General features: G+C 35.9%; 1 protein-coding gene across 4 annotated transcripts in view; it reads right to left on the bottom strand.

Annotated features, from left to right (window-relative positions):
• Positions 1 to 21,774, bottom strand: part of LOC109079802 (disks large homolog 4-like) — a 159,698-nt gene that overhangs the window by 88,705 nt on the left and 49,219 nt on the right. The window contains exon 1 of one of the 4 annotated variants that reach the window (XM_042725120.1): positions 18,437 to 18,692. The exons of 2 other annotated variants lie outside the window; for them this stretch is intronic. In XM_042725120.1, coding sequence (XP_042581054.1) covers positions 18,437 to 18,553 — 117 coding nt within the window. In that variant the 5' untranslated portion in view covers positions 18,554 to 18,692. Of the gene's footprint in view, positions 1 to 18,436; positions 18,693 to 21,774 lie in introns of those variants that run through there. One more of the 4 variants, XM_042725122.1, reaches the window with a different exon arrangement.

Here is a 21,774-nt window from a genome sequence, read left to right on the forward strand (position 1 = left end):
GGAACCTTACCATGGAAGAATACACATATGGAATCACCCGAAGGGAATCAAGCCATATGGACACCTAGCCCAATACAGGGGCTGACCAGAGATCTGGGCAAGCTAAGACCGATAATAGGACTGTGTCAGACTGCTCCACCCAATCTGACTACCAGGGGTGCTGGAGGATTCTCCACCAGGGTTCGCCATCCAGGGAACTTTCAGCGCTGCAACTTTGAAGATATTGTTTATGCTCAAGCAGCAACACTGCACACTAACTAATGTTAAAAAAGTGAAATCGCAATCAACCACCTCTTTATGACAGAGATTCTTCACAATTTTTATGTTACTACCGTATTGACCGTACGTATAAGACAATGTTTTTTTCTTGGAAATACATCTGAAAAAACGTGGTTGTCTTATATTCAGGGTCTTTACTTTGACATGTCAGTAATACAACCACAACAATAGGTGGTACCAAATACGTGTAAAACGAGTGTGCCATGAAATACGTAATGTAAAGCGTGTTGTAAAGATCGCGTTTGAAAACAAAAGAAAAAGAAAAGCTTACAGCGGCATGAGTTGTGACTGTCATGTTGGCGTGATGGGAACAAACTACCTCTGTAAGTGATTTTAAAACGTAATAAAAAACCCAAAATTCAACACTACAATAAGATTTCACTTCTAGTGTTAATTTTTTTTTGGTAGGCTACTATTAGATGGATATACTAAATGTTATAGGCCTGTAATTCAAATGGCCTACCTGTTATTTTAGTGTTATATCTAAAAGTGTACATTTTTAAATGTGATTGTTGGTACATTTTACCAGTATTTACCATACTTTCAAAACAAAAATTAAAATAGGAAAAATATGCAATATGAAAATAATTTAAGAAAAAAAAAATCTTAGTAAAACACAAGATTTTGTTTTCAAAAAGGCTTTTTCCTAAAGATACATCTGGAAAAAGGGGGGTCATCTTGTAATCAAACAAGCAAATTTGTGATTGTATTATAATGGGATAACATGAATCACAGTGATAAAAAATTTATAATTTTATGAAAACTTTTATGAATGGCCATGCATAGCAACATGTTTAAATAATGACCCCTGGTTTACATCCAAACTATGAACTATGATTTTTTTACACTTGTTATTCAAGAGGTATTTTATTGGACAAAAATTTAGATAAATGTATACATGGACTAAAAGTAGAGTGTCACTACTACCACAATTAGTAGAGAAAATGTGTGTAGATTCTGTGCATGTCTAATTATTACCCATTATATTTACACACACTTTATTGCTCACATTCACGGGCGTTTCAAAGAACAAAGCAAAGAGAGATGCAAATGCCGGAGGAGCTAATACAGTATGCAAAGTGTTGCCTAAAAACACATGATTCATAAAGATTGAAGTTATAAAACCAATCCTAAAGAGGCTTGTGCAAATGTGCTGGCCAACTCCATTAAGCTTCGAAAGATGAAAAACCCTGATGCATACTGATAACACACACACACACTCACACAAAAACACTTGCCTAAACAGCAAAGTGTACACAGTCATAGCACACTGCAGTGTTTAACAACTAAAAATTAGTTCATGCTTCATTGGCTTTAACTAGCTGTTCCAACTAACTAACTCTGTGTAACTTTCTGGTAGCCTGTTGAAATGACTAGGCTGTCGAGGGAAATTCATCATAATGCATCACTGAAATTGCATCACTGAAAGCTTACAGTGTTTACTCAAACACTGTAAGCTTTGACTTTTGCCAATGCTGTCATGACCAATACATGTGCAACTGATATAAACTTCCTGCATCTATAATATTACAAACTGCCTCCGACTTCATTCCCTAACGCTCCTCTGTGCCTAAAAGCCTCCAAGGTATTTAAGCTCAACTCCCTCATCGCTGCAGCCTGCCAACAACGCTGGCTTATTACTTTATCACTGTTACAACGGAGACCATCAGTATAAGCAGAGCTAATGTAAAGACCGTCTGCAGTCCCGTCCATGCTCTAATGAGCTTAACAGCTCAGAGGTTCAATAACTCTGCAGTAGAGCCACATAATTAATGTAATCAAGATTACGAGTATGCCTCAAAGTCATGTGAAACTGTCAACTTGGGGTGAGTGACAGTTTTAATCACTAAATTGGATGGGGATGTTTTAATATTGTCTTGCTGCTTGCTTTCTGTGTAATCTATTAATAATTCGAAAAAATTTACATATGTACACTACCGTTCAAAAGTTTGGTGATTTTTTTTTTAAAGAAATGTATACTTTTATTTTGCAAAAACAAAAACAGACAAACAAAAAAATGGAGTATTATGGTTTTCACAATGATATGAAGCAGTACAACTGTTTTCAACATTGATAATAACAAGAAATGTTTCTTGAGCAGAAAATCAGCATATTAGAATTATTTCTGAAGGATCATGTGACACTGAAGACTGGAGTAATGATGCTGAAAATTCAGCTTTGCATCACAAGAATAACGTAAACTATATAAACAATTTTTTTTACATTGTAATAATATCTCACCATATTACTGATTTTACTGTAATTTTACATATATTTGCATTACTGATTTTACTGTAATTTTACATATAAATGCAGCATTGGTGCACAGAAGAGACTTCTTTCAAAAACATTAAAAAATCTTATATGACCTCAAACACTTAAAAGGGTGGTTGATTGCAATTTCACTTTTGTTAAACTTTGTTAGTGTGTAATGCTGCTGTTTTAGCTGATCTGCAAAGTTATGAAGCTGAAAGTTCAATGCAAACGGAGATATTGTCTTTTAAAATTATGGCAGTTTAATGCCTATTAAAATGGCTTGTAGCGACTACAATGAGCTACTTCCTGGGTTGGTGACATCACAAACCCAGCATTTTACATAAACCTTGCCCTTGGGAACATGCAACAAAGGAGGCAAGGCCATGCTGCGCTGCTTTAGAGAAGAGGAAGAGTTGTTTCCATGCCATCAAATCCAGGGGTGCACGAAAAAATCTAGTCATACATGAATCGCGATTATGTCTTCTAATGATTCTAATGGATTCACAAGTTTTAAAATCAATGTTCTAAAGCAACGGTTCTTAATCCTGTTCTCTCTCTTCTCTCTCTCTCTCTCTCTCTCTCTCTCTCTCTCTCTCTCTCTCTCCCTCTGTCTCTCTCATTCAAATCATCAGCTCGTCACTGTTCCAATTATACACTTTATGTGTATAGACAGACAGATGTGTTTCCCATATCTACAAGAAGCGTTAAACATGGACGCGTTAAACATCAGTACATGGTTGCCATGGTAGCGAGCAATACTTGCTGGCAAACATTTCTTACTGTTACAAAAATGCTACAATGCAATCATGTATTCTGCTGTACTACAGTTTTAATCAGGATAAAACTGTATATTAAAAACCACAAGCAGTAGCTTTTACAAATAACAGCATATCTAAAAGTATTAGACAGCAACAAACAAAGAAACATACCATTCTGAAATGTCCTGTAAGAGCTGTTCTTGCACAGGTTCGGCACAATCTTCTTCATTAATATTCTCTGGGTCTCCATCAGGCTCAAACTGATAAGCAATACTGACGATGCCACTGTTTACAATACAACCGGAGCACTTTCTGAGGTGACGGGCGTGACGCGCACTGGCACAAAACACCAGGCCAGCTAACCAATCTGAGCCCAGTGCGTATTTCTGAGGGAGGGGCTTCAAAAAACCAGGTAATCATCAGAGCATTTATCGGAGAAGGGAGAGAGCAGTGTAGAATAAAGGTAAATATTAGAAAAATGCTTCTTTTTTAAACAAAGCATCAACACGTTAGACTGCACCCCATATTAGGGGTTGCACGGCTACTGATTTCTGCTAGTCGATTACTTATTTAAAAAATACTCAAGTTACTCGACTACTCGTGGTTCATGCTATTGTAAATGATTACACATTAAATAGTTTTTATCAATAAACGTTTATTAATTAACTAATTCATTAATACCCTAATGTAACAATTACATAACATATGTTAACTGTAAAAAACTTTATAATTATGACATAACATATTTAAATTTTTATGTAACCAGTATTTGTATCTGTAACAGTCACAAAATTATTAGTATCTGTTTTCGGATAAAACCATGTGTCATACAGTTACTTGATAAGACCGTTATGACCGTTATGATCCTTTTCCTTGTAGTTATCACTGAACAAATATGCTGCGTTAAAGTAAAATAATTATTCATTTCTAAAAATAAATTAATCATATAAGCAGAGACGTCATGACAAACGTTTAGTGATCATTTGAACACGACTGAATTAATTCAATGCGCACATTTTCATTATGCAGAATTCTCAAAGCGAGTCTTTTTGAACTTTCTAAACAAATGTGCGTGTGCCACGCAAACCAGCAAAAAAAATAAAGAAGCAAACATAGAAAATGTATCTGCATCTAAGCTGATTATTAGCCTACTTTTAAGAGATAGAACTGGTTTGGTTTTGGAGAGACTGAGGCGCGCAACGCGGCTGTTTGATTGGTGAGCGCGCTGTGCTTATTCCATTCATTCATGTATAATTTCGTAGCCTAAGGTTTAAATCATTGCCTTTTAAATATATACAAATAATAGACCGTGTATGATGTATTATTATAGGTGATATTAACCTCGCCAAGCTCTGATTTCTGAGAGATGCACGGAGAGGCAACACTAATGCGGTGTTTGATTTGCACTCTTTTCGTTCATAAAGTTTATATTCATTCACTTCACACACTCATTATTGCGTGACTTTAGAGTTCTGTGTATAATATTGCGCTGATCCCCTGGCACAACTGTTATCTAGCAAACAGCAGTGTGCCAGCCTCAGCCGAATATTCAGGCAGAATTATTCCTGGTCCGTTATTAGTTTTTGAAGCCATTATCCGTGCCATTCCGAATAAGGTATTCGGCTTCGGGCACGTCCCTAATTATTAAATTACATATTTTAATTTTACATGTAACATAGATAAAGTGATAGAAAGTAACATCTACACGCAATATTGTAATCCTATAATTTGCGTTGTAGGCAAACTGTGCACGCATTATGGTTAATGCACGCTCGAGTAGTCGATTGTTTCTGACAGCGCCAACTAGTGGTTAAAGTAGTCGATCACTCGACTACTCGACTAGTCTGTGTAACCCCTACCCCATATACACAATCAAGCCCCTTTAAACAATAGTGTGCTTGCATAGTATATGTTTCAGTCCTTACACATGACAATGAAACTTTCACCAAAACTAAAAGCTTGCAGATTTTCAAAAGGATATCAGGTAATATCAATTCATAGTCCACGTACTTCAACAGTTTACTCAGAAGTTGCTAGTAAATTTCACAAATAAGTACAAAGAAATGACAAGTAACACATGGAATTAAATGTGAAATTTTGAAGTAGAAAAACTGAAATAGTAATAATTTCTTGTAAACTTAAATAGTAAATAATTTCTTGTAAACTTACCTCAATAATCTTTATTGATTTACAACTTCGGAAAAAAAAAAAATTACAGCATAATAGTATGTGAGACACTGTCTAGTCTGCTAGTAAGATGATTTCATAATCAAGGCACAAAACTGCAACAGGTCTGCAGTGTTTCAGAACTGCTATATCACTCTTCTCGGGTTGTGTCAGCTCCTGGATAGAAATCCCAAATAAATTACAGCAACAGTTCAACATATTTTTTGCACCAGTGATTCTCCAGAGTTCTAGACTTCAGAAAGCCTTCTATCCCATCCTGAGGCAATGCCTGAGGAGAGTTGCTGTGCCTCTGCTGTCGCCTGCTAAAGGTGAGCTCATTGTCTGCACTTCCCTGTGACAGCTTCTCTGTTCTGTGTTTCTTTCAGGAGTTCCCAGCTGCATATAAACTGAGGTAGAAGTCCACAGTGATTACTTGCACATGCTTCTGCACTGTCTGCATTAGCCTCTATGAGACAAATACTGCTGACAAAAACTGAGTAAAAACCACTGATCTATATATAAGTGGTAAAAAAACAACAACAACAACAAAAAATCTACAACCGGATAATGCTGTTATATTTTTGTCTTTTCTAGTTTTCATAAAAATATTTAAAACTCTCTTAAAATGACTGTCTTATATGATACATTAATGTGCTACCAAGAGCTCATGTTTTCGGAGTGTAATTATCAGTGTCTGGAAAACATTTTGGGGATAGGCTTATATCTGTTCTTAAACAGAAATATAAGAGTTAGATGATGAAGATCAGTGTGCATTTATCACTATATTGTAACAGTACTGTAAGTCTTAGATACTATGTAACTAAATCAAAACATTAATTTATACCAACAAAACTCATTTAGTTAAATCATATGCGCCCTTTGAGGTAATAATTGCAATTGCTTTTTACAATACAGTCTGGTGATTTGTCATATATTATATTATAGAGAAAATGGTCACACTTTAGTTTGGGGAGCAGTTCTCACTATAAACCATGCCTCTTTTGCCTCTATAAACTCATAATTTTCTGCTTATTAATAGTTAGTAAGGTAGCTGTTAAGTTAAGGTATGGGGTAGGATTAAGGGATTTAAAATATGGTCATGCAGCATAAAGCATTAATATGTAATTTCTAAGTATTAATAAACAGCTCATAATTTGCATGCTAATTAGCAATTAGTTAATAGTGAGAATTGGTTCCTAAACTAAAGTGTTACTGGGAAAATAAATAGAAACCTTTACTAATATAGTTATTGTTGCACAAAACTGAAAATGCCCCACTGCTCAGATAAAAACCTGGCCAACTTATCCCAGCTTTCATGTGATTTGGGGAAATATGTAAAATATAGGCCTATCTGACATTATTTAATATCAACAACAACAACAAAAAAGTTAATTGGTTTAAGGTGAGTTCCCTACTCTTTATGGTGAAAACTGTAATACATCAGGACACTTTGTGTAATTTTACAATAAAATACTAATAAAAGCACAGTTTTTGGAAGTGAAAAAGAACAAGTCAGTTTAGAATTTAAAGAATTTATTATTATTATTATTATTATTGACTGTCCTGGAATCCTCTGTGATAATTTATATTTGATGGATTTTTATGGAAATATTTTTTTTCCATATAGATTTTTCTTAACAGTTATGTACATTAGAGTTTTATGTTACATCTTATGTGGTTAAATTATTGTTTATTGCATTAGTTTATGTGTGACACTTAGATGAAAAACCACTTGTGATGAACTCTGATTCATTATGTGGCTTTTCAGATTTTAGTAATTTAGTATATTATCATTATACCAAATATCAATTGAAACTTTTTTTTTCTTTTTCTGTTTTTACATATAAAAAAAAAAAAAAAAATATATATATATATATAGATACTCTACATATATATATATAGTAAATTTCACAGATATAGATGCTGATCAGACAGCAGCTGTTCATATTCTCTATGTACTCTACATACAATAGTAGACGACATTGCATTTTTTCATATTGAATGGATCATTAAATACAGTGCCCTCCACTAATATTGGCACCCTTGGTACATATGAGCAAAGGTGGCTGTGAAAATAAATCTCCATTGTTTATCCTTTTGATTTTTCATTTAAAAATTTCACAAAATTGTAACCTATCATTGAAGTAAGACATTTAAAAGTGGGAGAAAATCTCTGTTAGAAATCTTATAATGGGCTGTGGTTGGATCTTCTATCAGGACAATAATCCAAAACAAACATCAAAATCAACACAAAAATGGGTCACTGAGCACAAAATGAAGCTTCTGCCATGGCTGTCCCAGTCCTCTGACCTGAACCCAGTAGAAAATGAGTGGGGTGAACTGAGGAGAAGAAGCACAAACATGGAGCTGTGAATCTGAAGGGTCTGGAGAGATTCTGTATGAAGGAATGGTCTCTGAATTCTTATCAAGTGTTCTCCAAACTCTTCAGGCATTATAGGAAAAATCTCGAAGCTGTTATCTTGGAAAAAGGACGTTGCAATAACTGGGTGCCAATAATTGTGGCCAACATCAACTAGAGAATGCATTTATTTCACAAAGAGATTTTTTTTTACTTCAATGACAGGGTTTTTTTTTTGTATTAAAGATCAAAAGGATAAACAACAGATTTATTATCACATCCGCCTTTGCGCATGTTTACAAAGGGTGCCAATATTAGTGAAGGGCACTGTACTTGCAATCTTCACACTCTTTAATTGTGGGTTCACTAACAATGGATGGGACATATGCAAAATTGTTACTTTAGCTCCTTTTAACTACAAGACTACCTAATGTTTTAAAATATTCTGAGAACAAAAAAGACAGCATGCAGTGGCAGTGGGAGAGGCAATGTTTCCCTGCAGGCTCTGTGTGCACATAACAAACTCTTATGGGTAATAAATAACAAACAACTGGAGAGTTGAAACAAAAGCATACGTCACAGCATCAAGAGTGATACCAAACACACAACTGTCTGGCACAAATCTATTCCCAGCATGCATCAGGGAGAGTGAGAGAGGGGTGGCAGAGGACTCTGAACATCATTATGCTCTCAGAGAGAAGAAACACAGTTACTGTGTGCAGCAGAGCCATGGCACACCCACAGTCTGTTCAGAGACCGCCTGATGCAGAATGCATACAAACATAACAAGCACTTACATTCTGGCAGACTCCAGAGTCTGAATTCTCTTTATTTTCAAAGTTGTGTATGTGAAAGAGTAAGTAAACTACTTTTTATGTCCTATTTACTTGTACTTACTATAATAATAACAACAGTAAATTATGCCTAATTACATGCAACTAAACCAAATCCTAAACCTAACTCTATGGTAAGTACATGTTGTTCATTTATTTTACTCATTACTTAATTGTATAATTACACTGTAACAAGGACTCCTTAAAATAAAATGTACTATAAATAAAGGCAACTTTGAAAGATTACAAATATGCATCATATTTTCATATTTCACTAAAAAGGAAATAAATAAAAAGTAAATTAATAAAAAACACCTGTTCCTAAAGAATATAGCATTGTGTATCGACCATAGTCAGAGATATCGCCTGTTGCTGATGCCTTTGACGATAGGAAGATGGTGATTATTATTATTATTATTATTATTATTATTATGCTAGTAATACTATCTAATTAATATTTGGGCTTATTTGTTCCGTCATATTCCTTTTTCCTCATTTTTACAGTGTTGCACTTTATAACCAATCACCCACACTTCCGTTGAATGCAATGGCCAATCAGAGGCGCTCGGATGAGTCATCGCTGAAACACCGAAGTTTTCTGTAGCTGCAGTTTGAATAACTGAGGAAATGTAAGCTTTATAATTAGTAACTAACAATTTTTCTATTAAATTATCATATTAAATAAAAATTCTGTCATATTAAAAATGTTAGGCTGCTTACGCTTGAGTTGGTTCACTTTCCATCAATGAATTCTGTGATCTCACATGCTGATATTAGGACGATATGACAACTGAGCATATCTCCCAACACTAAAAACTACTTCAATTCGTTTTTTTTACATTGCATTCTGTTGTATCAATTATTTCAATTAGGCTTCACATAAAAATTAAGCAATCTATGAAAAGCCATTTAACATGTCAGTCAAACTATCTTTTCCTGTCTGAGTAAGTAGTTCTTGGCTAGAAAAATCCGCAAAGTGGACCAGAGTTCATGCTGGTGGTCAAAGTCTATCTGAGACTTAAACACTCAGCTTTCCTCACAGTCTTTATGAAATCATAACGCTGTGACTCATCTCCAATCGCTCGTTTCTCACAAACCCAGGCTACTTCATGCCAACAGACGATTTAACAGTCTAATTTTAGGCATGAGATTCAAAAGACTCAGAGAGCGACCTTAAATGCCAAATACAGCAGTGAAGGGGTGGTTTTACTGAGCTATCCACATGTAATTCCCATAGGAACAGAAAGAGCGGACCGGTTGACACCGCCACCATCAGACCCCCTGAGACCTGGCTTACATTACACACATCTCCTGTCATCTAAAAGAAAGAACAACAGATCAGAGGTTCAGGAATCACATACCACCAAATATAACACAGATACAACCTCCTCATTCAGTGATTTAAAGATTATATGTCCAGCTTTGTAGACAGTATGGATTTCATTTCATGATCTCATCATTGTGTTGAGTGTTATTATAGTCTTATGGGAAATCATGAGCCGGATTCACAAAACATTCTTAAAGTGTCATAAACCTACATAAATACAACAGAACAAAGATACAAATTAAATAAACAGAGCTTTTTAGGTAGGTTTAACCGTTTTCAGGTACAGAAATAAAATAAACAAATGTAAAATAACACTTCACTGTATAAATTAAATACATATTAATCCTTCTTTATTGTAACAGTCTTTATTATGATTAATCTTCTAATTTGTTTTTGTATACATTTTAATGTTTTTTGTACATTTAAATATGTATGAGATCTCCTTTACTAAGGTGGAACTCTAATTTTGACGGGTTTTCTAGTCTATGGAGCTATGGAAATGAAAGCACGCAGTTCTTCGGATTTAAAGTTTGTCAGTTTATTAAGCAGCCCCCGAAAAGGCATGATTCCTGTATATATTTGTTTACTGTTAGTTGTAATAAGTGTTTTGTGTAATTCACTGTATGTTGCTGATAATGCAACTGAGAGAGAGTTTAATGTGCACTTCTCATGCTGTGTTTTGTTTAACTCTTATGGTGATTTTTTTGGAGTGAAAAAGGACGCAATAAACGTAATAAAACATCAGTAAAGTTTTGGTCATCATTCAGATGAGGTCCACTACACTTATGAAAGTTACAAAAGTTATTTAGTCAAGAATAGTGTGCAATCTTTTGTCTTTTGTTATTTGATTAGCATTAAAGTGCAGACAGCAGCGCTAGGATTATGCTACAGACATTATACAGCTCAGTGCCTTCCCGCAGTTAATTAATAAACCATCGGATTATTGTTATATAAATATCGGCAGCGGATACATCGGTGCATCCCTACCTAAAACACATTTTTTGAGATGTTAATATATATGCACATCAATGAAAACAACTTTAGCATTCATTATATCTATTATTAAGGTAAAAGTGGTTATTTTATGAAAAGTGACGTATCTGCGTTAATCTGGAGTGATGATTGGCTGGAGAGTACACATCTACGTCATCAGTTTTCTGAGCTTTTTTCAGTATTATTCATGAGAATAAACTCTTATAGTGGTGGTTCACTGTTTTTTTTCTAAGCTTGATTGTGTTTATGGAGTGCAGTCTAACATGTTAATTCCTCTTTTTTTTTTAAAAACGCATTATTTTTCACATAATTTACCTTTATTCCACACCACTCTGTCCATTCTCTGAGAAACATGCTGATAATTTCCCGCATATTGTTTATGCTCAAACAGCAACATACTAACTAACAACACACTAACGTTAAAAAAGTGAAATCGCAATCAACCACCCCTTTAAGATCCAGTCACTGCACTGTATTATGCATGAGATCGTCTTACAGCAGATAATTTAAATCTCATGAAAGAGGTAATGCACAGTCAGTTTATCTCTGTAAACATGACCGTAACAATATTTAAACAACATGTGGAGCGAGCATGAGAGGCTTTTCTGCACGGAACATTGCGATGAGTTTAATAACACTCACTGTGTGGATCATACAGTAGTTCATATCCGAAGCGTGTTTCAAGTTCATGTAAACATTCTCCTGTGCTCCAAACATGAACCAGCATGAGCACATATTGTGTCTTCATCGAATAAAAGATACGCTAATAAGGGCATGCGCTGATACAGTGGCAGCTGCGGCTCGTCTGATCATGAACGCAATGACACAACGGATTATTGTGATACACAGCAAACGATTCAGACCTAAAATTCAAAGAGTAAACAGAAAGTAACTGCCTCTATTCTTTCTGTTTTAAAGTTATTTTAATATTCATTTGTCTGTATAATGAGTGTGTTGTAGGTCTCTGTATGCCTTTTTCAGATCCAAGGTGTGAAAGACCAGTGCTGAAACAGAATTCTTCTTAGTATACTTAACTATAAAGTCATATAGAATAAAGAATACTATAAAGAATATTTTGTATTCGTAAAAAAACACTTTCATATCTTTTTTTCAAGAATATCAAACTATTAGAAATGCATGACTGAAGTTTAATGTCACTGACATGGCTGAATGATTGAATGAGAATGTTTTCAGTCTTATTTTCAACACGTTGACAGTTTTCTAAATATCCTGTATTAAAAGCTGCCTCAGTGCCAAGTACTTTGTTGTCAGAGGCAATCTTTGTTTTTGCATTGGTTCATTTTAATCTGACTCGGGCTTAAATGTACATCATACGCTGGCTTGAGAATCAAAACATACATGCACTCATGCACAGATATAGTGTGATTACATTCTCCAGTCACAGCCGTGGCTGTTCACTTGTGTTTCTGAAGGCAGTAAGGCCCCTTGAAATTAAGTGTTCATGACAGAGAGGGAATTGGGGCAATTTTTACATTTTTTTTACAATTTTTACAACTGTTTTGATGCAATTAGAATAAAAAAAATCCAACTAACATCCAGAAACATAATAAAAAGGTATTTTTGGTCCAAGTCCATCTTGTTCCGAGTCAAGTCCTAGTCCTTAATCAACTAAGTTTGAGTGGGAGATGTTTATGCCTTTTTATCTTAATTTTATGTTGTTATTTTTTATCTTTCATGTTACACATGACATGGATGTCCAAAATTTGAGTCCATGTCCTCCCAAGTGCGTTCGAGTCCATGTTCAGTCATAACTACAATCTGTGTACAAGTATCTCTAATATAAAGACCTGAAAATTACATTTTTAAGATTGTACATATAAGAATTACATCACGACATTACATCATTTGCCATACTTCATGGTAGTGACCACTGCTGAGCTCTTTTGGTATGATCCCACAGCAACAATTACTACTCTGGGCTGCAAAAAAAACTTTTGGATTACAGTTCTCCACCAGGAATCTGAAAAAGCTGTGTTTGTGTGTGTGTGTGTGTGTGTGTGTGTGTGTGTGTGTGTGTTTAGTAAAGTTTAAAAAACTGACTTGTGGCTTCTACAGAAGGGCATGCCAATGAGAAGCACCCTGAAGCTAATGGTAGGTGTATATTGAAAGGTTCACTGAAGGCTATTTCTCTGACAATAAAACAAATGGGATTTTGCCTCTCGTAACTCAGTTATTGCACTATATAACAGTTGGGAACCATTTTGATTTCTTTGTCAGTTCAACTTCTTTGTCAGCATAACAAGCTTTTTATACTAATAGGGTGTATAAATGGCCTTTCTAACTGTTGCCTGCTGTGTGGAATCTGAACACTAGCAGACGGAGAGATAGGCAGGCAGTGAGAAACTAATCCAACATCATTTATTATTCATGGAGACTCTTTGTGAAAACCTGATTCTGCTTTCTCTCTCTCTCTCTCTCTCTCTCTCTCTCTGTCTCTCTCTCTCTCTCTCTCTCTCTCTCTCGACTCTCTCATTCTCTCTCTCTCTCTCTCTCTCTCTCTCCTCTGTCTCTCTCTCATCTGTCTCTCTCTCTCTCTCTCTCTCCTCTCTCTCTCTGTCTCACACCTCTCTCTCTCACTCTCTCTCTCTCTCTCTCTCTCTCCCTCTCTCTCTCTGTGTGTGTGTGTGTGTGTGTGTGTGTGTGTGTGTGTGGAGGGCATGTTTGTCCTAAATGACAGTAGTGATCAGGGATTGGGCTCATTTTATCACAATGCATACAGTAGTGTACTACACAGGTGCAGAAGAAAGACAGAAAATGAAACAGACAAACACAAAGAAAAAAATGACAAAGCAGATTCTTGACAAGCATTTAGTGGTGGGAAAAGGAGCAGCAATACGATCAATGGATGAAATTGCTGTGAAAAATGAGAGAGAAGAACAAAACATCAGTTTAAGAACTAGAATTGTACCATTTTCTGTGTGAGCACCGGTATCTTGTTATGGCTCCTTCAATGCAAGTTTGTGGAATTCCCCCCCCCACTTTATCAAGATTATTGCCTTGTGAAAATCCCCAGCCGCATACGTCCTTATGAAGGAAGGCTAATCGCTTAGAACAGTAATAGCATATCTCGCCTCAGCATGATTTGAGGTATCATTCATGTCAGCAGCACAAACAGAGCTGCACAAATTCTGCATCAAAGTTTAATACTTAAGGTAAGTGGATTTGAAAAATCACTGAGGCTAAGAATAAGCCTTATCACCACGGAGTAATGATGGCGTAGAGAGTGTGAAAGACGGTAAAAGTGAGAAAGTTGTTACCATACAGTGTAACACAATTTGTTACCTTTTGGCAATAGAAAAAATGTAGTAGGTTAAAACAGGGTTAAGATAAGTGAGATATGGTCTATGTAAAATAAAGGTCTAAGACATTGTATTATGTTAAATACCACAAGTTTTTGTCTTTGTTGATGTAATTATTAGCGAATGAGACTCATTGTGTTGTTGCCAGGTGTTGTTCAACTATAATCTATAATAATAAAAAGATGTATTATGTTGACAAACTTGTACTGAGGGCCAAGAAACACTGAATGTATAAACAAAACATCTGTTTGAGAAGCTAAAAATGTACTGCTGTAGTTTAGTGGCACAGATCCTTTGGCCCCTGTCATATTTTCTGACAGGTATTAAAACTCTTTGCTAAATCCAGCATTTACAATATGTTATGGTGGGACAAGTAAAAAGTAAAGTCCTACTGCTCAGTCTTGTTAGTAAATATGCTTTAAACAGACTTTGCAACACAACAGACTTATAAATAAATGATGAGGGTGAATACTTTCTTATGAAACTCTATAGGTTATATCAATATAATCAATATATGAGACAACATATCAGAGCACTATATGATGATCCCCTGAGTATGTGTTGAGTCTGATGCTGTTTTCTATTCCACAGCATTTGTTCTCTTTTATATTCATTTTGTTCTGTTCTGTCTTTATCGCCAGCAAGAGCTGTTCAGATATTAAAGTAATCAAAACTACAAAATAACACAAAGTGTCCAAAATATTATATGTATAATTTACTACTTTAGCTTCTTTTTCAAAGTGACCATTCCTTGCCTAGTTTCAGGGCCGATACTAAAATTCATTAGGGTCTGTACAAAATGCACTCACTTTGTTTTTAAATTAAATTCATGCTAGGTAGTACTGTACATTTTTTTTCCAAACTTAATCTCAAGCATAAGCCTTTACATCAAATGGTGTGTGTCCAAACTTTTTACTAACACAGTCAATAAATGAGTGTCCTTGAAAGGATAGTTCACCCAAAAATGAAAATTCTGTCATTAATTACTCACCCTCATGTTGTTGAACCCACAAGACCTTCATTCATGTTCGGAACACAAATTAAGATATTTTTGATGAAATCCAAGAGCTTTCTGACCCTGCATAGCCAGCAATGCAACTACCACATTCAAGGCACAGAAAGATAGTAAGAACATTGATAACACAGCATCGATGACAGAATTTTCATTTTTGGGTGAACAATCCCTATAAATGTCATCGGGATTTACAAAATCAACTATGCCAAGAAACAACATGTGAATATTGTGAATACAGTAAGACACAGAGAATGGAAAGTGAAAGATATGAATTGTCAGATATACAAATGCATTATACATCTCTCATTTTATCAGTGCATTTCAGTGGCACAGCCCTCTCCACGCCATCATGTTTCCCAAGGTCATCATCTTAGCCACTATCTGTGTCTCGATCTATCCCACAGGAAGTATCGACCCTGCTCAAATCACAGTGATCTGACACAGAACAAAGCTGCAGCTCCAGTCACACAGCATCCTGACCAATCCAAGCACACGCAACTTCATCTGTTACTGCTACAATTATGATCTAAGCAGTCAGTTCGCATTCACAATGTTTATATAAGGAACGCATAAGCGGAACGGGTTTGGCTAATTTTGCTTGCTATAACATAACTACTTCAACACCATCATGAACCAAGGTGAAACGTCTGTGAATCAGAATTAGAACCTCACCAGTTAGCAGTTTATGGCTGAAGCTTCATCACTGTTTATAATGTATCGATTCTCAACATCTATGTAAAATACTCATCATACTAAAGAAATAAAATACTCTCTCATGCCATCCAAGATGCAGATGAGTTTGTTTCTTCATCAGAATGGAAATGTAGCAATACATCAACTTGCTCACCAATGGATCCTCTGTAGTGAATGGGTGCCGTCAGAATGAGAGACAAACGGCTGATAAAAACATCATAATAATCCACAAGTAATTCACATCACTCCAGTCCATCAGTTAATGTCTTGTGAAGCAAGAAAAAAATACTTCATTAATTTTTAACTTCAAACCGTTGCTTTTGGCAAAACGTGAGTCCTCTATCCATATGACGCTTTCTCCAGTGAAAACTTGAAACTCCACTGACAAATTTGTTTAGAACTGTTTTGGCTTGTAAACTGTGCTTGATCTGTGCATATTTCTCTCCTGATTCCGAAAGGTCACTTTTTCAAAAAGCAATTATAATGGATATTATGGAAACTAAGGTTTTAATGATGGATTTGTTTTGTATAAACACACAGATTTTCACTTCACAAGATGTTAACTGATGGACTGGAGTCGTGTAAATTACTTGTAGATTATTGTGATGTTTTCATCAGCTGTTTGACTACACCCATTCACTGAAGGATACACTGGTGAGCAAGTGTTGTAATGTTACATTTCTGATGAAGAAACAAACACGTCTCCATCTTGGATTTCCTGATGGTGAGTACATTTAGAGCAAATTTTCATTTTTGGGTAACCTATTCCTTGACAAAAAAAAACAAAAATACAAAATGACAAAAAAAATAAAATAAAAATAAAGGCTCACTGGAGCGGAACAGACACTAGCCAAACGCACACAGTATACTATATGAGGCTGTAAGTGACATGATGATATATATAGCTACTGTTTTTCAGAAACACACAGTGAAAAACAGTCAAATACTATTGTCAGATGGGCAAAAATATTTGAAAATAAAAATAACCAAGAATACCCTTGCATGGCCAATAGGAAAAATGGCCTAAACATTTCCTCAATTCAACTGACCGGTATGACAAATCATTCATTTTGGACACTGAGTGAATACTCAAAATGATAACATCAAACCTATATACATCAATGTATACAATCAAAATTGTTTTATGGGTTAAATTACTGTAGGTAGAAATAGCTCTTTAAATTTGCAGGTTACCACTAGGGTCCATTAGGTTGAACTGTAATCTCACAGCATGAGAACCATAAATGTGACCCTAGAGCACAAAAGCAGTCATAAGTAGAACGGGTGTATTTGTAGCAACAGCAAACAATACATTGTATGGGTCAAAATTATAAATTTTTCTTTTATGCCAAACATCATTCGGATATTAAGTAAAGATCATGTTCAATGAAGATATTTTGTAAATTTCCTACCATAAATATATCAAAACTTTATTTTTGATTAGTAATATATGCATTACTAAGAACCAGATTCCAGATTTTCAAATAGTTGTATCTCGGCCAAATATTGTCCTATCCTAACAAACCATACATCAATGGAAAGCTTATTTATTCAGCTTCAAAAAATGTCTGTCTTTTGTGGTCCAGGGTCACAAATGTCAGGTTGGAGAAAGTTGTCAGGAATGTTTTATGTTGTAATTAATGATTACAAATTCAATCAGCCAAATCAATGCTTTGATATTTTTATTTTCCTTTTCCAATTTCGCTCATTTTGTGCTTTATAACTGTTTTAATGTTAAAAATTAGCTAAAAATGCATTAAATAGCCTACAATATATTTATATACAGATGTATTGTGTATATATTGCTTTTTTCTTTAGACGGTATTTTATACATCTTATCCCATATACTGAGACGACATGCCCATATGTATGGGCATGTGATAAATTGATTTTTTTTTTTTTTTTTTTTTTTTTTTTTTTTTTTGGACAATAAGCGTGGAAATGTGCGATAGTTTTTTTGAATTACTCTTCCCTGCACCTTCACATCGCCTTATATGGTTTGTTCAGCTTTCAGATCGGCCATTTATGGTGTATTGTAGAGAGCCATATTGCCTTTCACGAACTGAAACGGAAGATCCTTGATCGACCTTCCAATGTTTTTAGCATGTGTGCATCTGCAAAGAGACAGGTGGCTTTACATGGCATCCTACCATACAACAAGCCTCTTTTACTGCACTGTAGCAGTGCGTATGTAATTGCAAAACCTCGTTCAGCGAATCCGGTGACGTACAGTAATGTCATACTGTAAATTCCACGCGAGCAGTCACAAACACACCACAATCGATTTTTCATTCATAATTCCTTTAACCAACCGCGATTTGCATAATTGTGGGTGTACACATGAGATAATTCTGTCACCAACGGTATGTGTCCCCTTTCTAGCATCCTATCCACAAGAAAACCAGCAGAAACGGGCGCGTGCGCACCCCCGGCTTACCTTACAGCCGAACATGAGCGAAAGCGTACGCTTGCTACATATAAGTTTACACTGGCACATCACCGGTGAAAAGCACTTGAAGTTCCTCAGAGGAGGAGACATCACGTCGACACCCATAGACACAAAACACACCGAACACCGGCCGCCCGCGCTCCGCTCAGCGCGTGGCTAAAGAGGGACCGTGATGACTCTCGCGACCGTGTGCGAGGAGCGCGCTGTATTCAAACAGAGACGTCCTGAACGCTTTCATCCTCAGTGCTGCTGATGCTGAGTGGGAGGTGAAACCGTGACGGGGAGGAGTTCTGTGTAATGAACACTAATGAGTGAACAACGCCGACCAGTGGCCTCTGAATCACAATCACAGACGCTTTAACATGATCACTACGGGCTTCAATGGCAAAACATGCGAATAACAAACAAGCACCATTGTCAAAAAATCTTAATAAAGCAATTCTTCACTATATTGCCATAGAAATATTCAAAAAGAAAAGCTTTTTTCACTGTTTAAAACCGACCCCTTATTAATCCCATTTTTTATATGCAGATGATTTTAGATCATATAGTAACCCTTTGAAATTTCTTTTGGAAAAGTGTGTGAGAAATTGTGTTGTGTTTTATGGTTGGTCACAATTGTGACTGGTGGGATAATGTGTACACTGAATTAACTGCAATTTCTGCAGTCATAAAAATTGTTATATATTTCAGCCCAGCTATTTGAAACTGTTTCATCACATTCTAGAGTTACTATTATGCATAAAAACCCTGAGATAAAACACACACACACACACACACACACAATACAACCATCAAGATATTTCAAAATTGTTACTTTATTGTAATATAAATTTATTATATTAGTGCTACCAGTATTACAACGTCAATATTGTAACTTATTTGTGACATTTGAACTTTTAATTTAGTGCAATATGTTGTGATTGCACAACAAACATCATGTAGTGCATTTTTCAGTAACAAATGCAATTAGATTTATATGTATACCTAAATTCAACTGTTATCCCACCAGTCACAATTGTGACCATCAAAATGTTTACCGATTCTAACACTCAACAAAATGTAATAATTGTGAATTCATGTATTAATACTAGACACCTTAAAGATAACGTGGACCAAAAATCTTTGTCACATCTTTATGTTAACATACTTAACTAGCCTTTTGTTTCCTAGCTTTGATGCAGTCATCATCTTGTCATGGTGCAAACACGAAATAAACTGCTCTGGTCATGTAACAATTTGCACTAACCATGTGTAACTGCACACATTTAATTAAGACCCTTTATTTTTTCCATATTTGCAGGAAATGCACTAAAACAGAGCTTTGTAAATGAAAACCTTCTTTAGGGTCACTATTGCGACCGGTGGGGTTAAATGGGTTAAAGTCTGTTGATTTACATTAGTAATGACGACATTGTTTTGGTGGAAATGTTCTCTAAATGGGAAAATTCCATGGATTTTTATCGTTTTTTATACCTCCTATAAATACAACAACTTAATAATAAAAATAAAATAAAAAACTTTATTTTTAAGCTCACAAAACATGGTAAGTACACACACAGAGAGAGAGAGAGAGAGAGAGAGAGAGAAAAAAAAACTCTCAAAACATGGTAAGTACACACACACACAGAGAGAGAGAGAGAGAGAGAGAGAGAGAGAGAGAGAGAGAGAGACTTAAGCAATCCTCACAATAATGCTAAACGAACACATTCTGCACATGTGAAGCGGATGCCGATTTACAGGTCTGGAGTGCGCAGCGATGTGGCGCATGAGTGTACAGCGCCCTCTGCTGGCGGTAGCACGTTGTGAGCTGTCCATGGTACTGACAGGCAAGTCTTCAGCGCGACACACTGTTACTGTATCCTTCACAGCGCTTACTCTCAGTAAGGCAGGGTGGTGTTATCTGTATTTCTGTTTAGTTATTTGTTTATTTATTTATTGGACCGGAAAGCTCAGTTGCTTAATGATTCCTAAGTTTGTTGTAAACGGTTTGTCGCTCGCTCGGCGGCGCTAGAGATCCAGGTGCAGACAGTATTGTGCATTCATCTCATGAGCTACTGCGGCGCAAGACTTCCTGTTCGTCGATGACGTAAGTCTACAACACACAGCTTAAATGCCTGCGGTGTCACGAGGGCAGTCATCTGGTACAGTATACAAACACACAAAACATGTGCACAAACTAAACAGGCAGCAGCTTATTACTGTTCACAGATCAAGCTGAAAAGTGTTTGGACACTTAAGTTTCAGTTCAGTTTATTCATTTATAAAGCACTATTAAAATAACAGAGTGTTGACCAAAGTGCTGTACAATAATAAAAATGATTCCACAAATAGAAAACAGCAGTATCCAAACACCAGAAAAAAAAAAAAAAAACATCAGAGACAATACAAGCAGAAACCAATGCCTCAACACACTGCAGTCTCAAAAGCTAAACATAAAAATATGAGCCTTCAGACATCTTTGTATTTATAGACGTCTATAATATTTAGAGTAGGAGCAACTCTAATGTGGGAAGGAAGACTGTTCCATCTTTTTGGAGCCGCCACTGCAAAGGCCCAATCACCCCTACGCTTGTACCTTATCCTCTGAACAATTAAAATAGATTGGTCAGAAGACCTTAAAGACCTAGCAGGTTTGTGTACCTGTAAGAGCTCAGACAAGTAAGAGGGAGCTAACCCATACAAAGACTTATATACAAAAACTAGGAGCTTAAAGTCAATCCTATACTGGACTGGCAACCAGCCCAGAGAAGACAGAATAGGAGAAATATGATCCCACTTGCGAGTCCCCGTCATAAGCCTAGCGGCAGCATTCTATAATAATTGCAAATGGTTTAGAGTCATTTGACAAACACCCACATACAAATAATTGCAATAATCAAGCCTCGCAAACACAAAGGCATGGATCACCTTCTCACAATCTTTAAAAGAAAGAAATGGTTTAACCTTCACCACTAATCGTAAATGAAAAAAAAAAAAAAAACAGATTTAACGACTGAATTTATCAGTTTATTGAATTTGGGGGTATTGTCGAATAATAACCCTAGATTTTTGACCACAGGTTTACAAAAACGAGTCAACTCACCTAAATTTGACAGTTCAGGCGTATTAGGACCTCCAAACCTAACAAGTTCTGTCGCACTCTCATTAAAATTTAAGCCACTCTTAAACTGTCTGAATAAAGTATTGAAGCAAGTGACATTTGCCAGCCACAGTGTGTTTTTAGTAGGTAAGTCAGTTCACAGGTGCTCGGTGACTTCGCAAATACTGGTAACTTCTAGCAACCACAAAGTAGCCGAATACTTTCCATCTATGTTTTATCATGC

This window comes from Cyprinus carpio, chromosome B5, assembly GCF_018340385.1.
Source record: "Cyprinus carpio isolate SPL01 chromosome B5, ASM1834038v1, whole genome shotgun sequence".
In the NCBI taxonomy this organism is placed as follows: Eukaryota; Metazoa; Chordata; class Actinopteri; order Cypriniformes; family Cyprinidae; genus Cyprinus; species Cyprinus carpio.